The sequence below is a fragment of the Capsella rubella genome, unplaced genomic scaffold, assembly GCF_000375325.1.
Source record: "Capsella rubella cultivar Monte Gargano unplaced genomic scaffold, Caprub1_0 scaffold_5, whole genome shotgun sequence".
In the NCBI taxonomy this organism is placed as follows: domain Eukaryota; kingdom Viridiplantae; phylum Streptophyta; class Magnoliopsida; order Brassicales; family Brassicaceae; genus Capsella; species Capsella rubella.
The window spans coordinates 6,190,068-6,192,045 of record NW_006238919.1 but is presented as its reverse complement, the minus strand read 5'-3'; the positions used below and the strand labels follow the sequence as shown (position 1 = coordinate 6,192,045).

Below are 1,978 nucleotides of genomic sequence, written 5' to 3'. Positions count from 1 at the left end.
CAAGGAAATGTCTCGTTTACGTGTCCTTAAACTCGACAACTGCAAGAATCTGGTATCACTCCCCCAATTTTCAGATTCCTTATCTTGCATTGATGCAGACAATTGTAAGTCTCTTGAGAGACTGGATTGTTCCTTTAACAATCCCGAGATCCGTCTGAAGTTCACTAATTGCTTCAAACTGAACCAAGAAGCCAAAGATCTTATCATGCACACATCAACTCGTGGATATGCGATCTTACCTGGTGCACAAGTGCCTGCCTGCTTCAATCACCGAGCTATTGGTGGTTCATTGAAATTTAAGTTGAATGAATCAACTCTTCATACATTCTTGAGATTTAAGGCTTGTATCATGCTGGATATGCATAAAGACGAAACTGATGATGATGATGATGGTGATGATGAAGATGATAGTTCAATGGGAGTAACTATGGAAAACACTAATGAACAGAAGGGTCTCAAAGTTTGGTGTATACCAGGTAGCCGTAATATGAAACGATTTTTAACAGAGCATATATACATATTTATAGTTGAAGCAGAGGATGTGACTTCTACCGAGCTTATCTTTGAGTTCAAAATAGACAGTGGCAAGTGGAAGATTAGAGAATGGGGGCTACTCCAAATCTTGGACTTGGAGGAAACTTCATATTCATGAAGATTTGATGACAGCTTTAAAGTTGGTATTTCGATATGCCATTTTCATATGAGTATTATTGTGTAATGTTAAACCAAAACAATTGATGATTGTTTCCATCTTTTGTCTTATGTACATGATGAAGCTTTGTTTTTTAGTTATTGCTAATTTTTTTGTTCGTTACTAATATAGTTTTGATTAGCTTCTAATTACTAATATATTAGTTGGGTCATACCAAAAAAATTAACAAATATTATGGAATTACTTGACAAAAAAAAGAATATTATGGAATTACGAATAATATTTTCTCAACTAAAACATATAATTTTCCATAGTTGAAAATCAAAATTAATTAAAAAAAAAAACAATTTCTGCAAATAAAATAAGTGGTCAGAGTTGCTTCTGAATACCAATAATTTAAGGAGATAGGTTAAATAAAAGCATAGAGAATGTAAAATAAAATTTGGAAATCATAATTATATACAAAAAAAAAGCCGATTAAGAATTTTGAGGAATTTTAGATCAAAATAAAGCATCAGAGTCATGGAAGTTTATGATTTCCAACACTGCTCAAGAATTTTGAGCTTCTTTTTATCAATTGTGATTAACTCATCATTTGCAATAGATTGAATATATAAAACAAAAATCGAGTAACACACAAGAGACGATGCTAAATTTGAAAAACCATTAGAAAAACAACACAAAGGAATAAAAGAAACAGAGAAAATGATGATAAGCACTGAGAGAGAGAGAGAGTAAAGAATAGTTTTGTTGGTGCAGAGGTATTTTATCGGGCGAGGCTGCGAGAGGTAGGGTTTTCACATATCTGTTTTTTCTTTTTATAAAGGGTGGTCAAAATCTTAACCCTAGGTTTAACTTTTTTTAACCATGGTTAAGTTAAATATATTATTTTAGATATTAAATATATGATAAATACCTCTGTGGGGATTATATTCCCAATAATAGAAACAACTATTTTGATTTTTTTTTTGTTCCGTTTAGTTTGGTATGATTTTTGTATTTTTTTTTGAATCTTCAAGTCTCTTTTTTAATTTTAGTTTTTTTTCTTTCGATTTCAATTTTTTTAATTTTAATGCCCAAAAAAAAAACATTTGTGGAAACAGATTTTAAATATTCAAATAATCTCCTCATTATTAATTCGGAAGTACATTTATAGAATAAACCTTATTAAGGGTAAATAATTACATTAAAATGTCATTACATAAATAGGGTTACAAAAAAAATATTCGTTATGGATCAAAAATGTTCAATACTAATTTATATAATTTAATTAAATTATTAAAACGAAAATAAATTATTAATTTTCAAAAAAATTAACCAATCAAA

At 29.4% G+C, this 1,978-nt stretch overlaps 1 protein-coding gene and 1 non-coding gene across 2 annotated transcripts in view; one reads left to right on the top strand and one right to left on the bottom strand.

Annotated features, from left to right (window-relative positions):
- LOC17887498 (probable disease resistance protein RPP1) overlaps positions 1-652 on the top strand; it is a 9,100-nt gene extending 8,448 nt beyond the window's left edge. The window contains exon 5 of the mRNA XM_023783122.1: positions 1-652. This exon is cut by the window's left edge and continues 66 nt beyond it. Within this exon, the coding sequence (XP_023638890.1) occupies positions 1-652 (652 nt within the window).
- Positions 653-1,161: 509 nt separating this feature from the next.
- LOC111830767 lies at positions 1,162-1,253 on the bottom strand. Its single transcript, XR_002834110.1, has one exon. It is a non-coding gene; the product is annotated as a small nucleolar RNA R72 (small nucleolar RNA).
- Between the last annotated feature and the right edge of the window lie 725 nt (positions 1,254-1,978).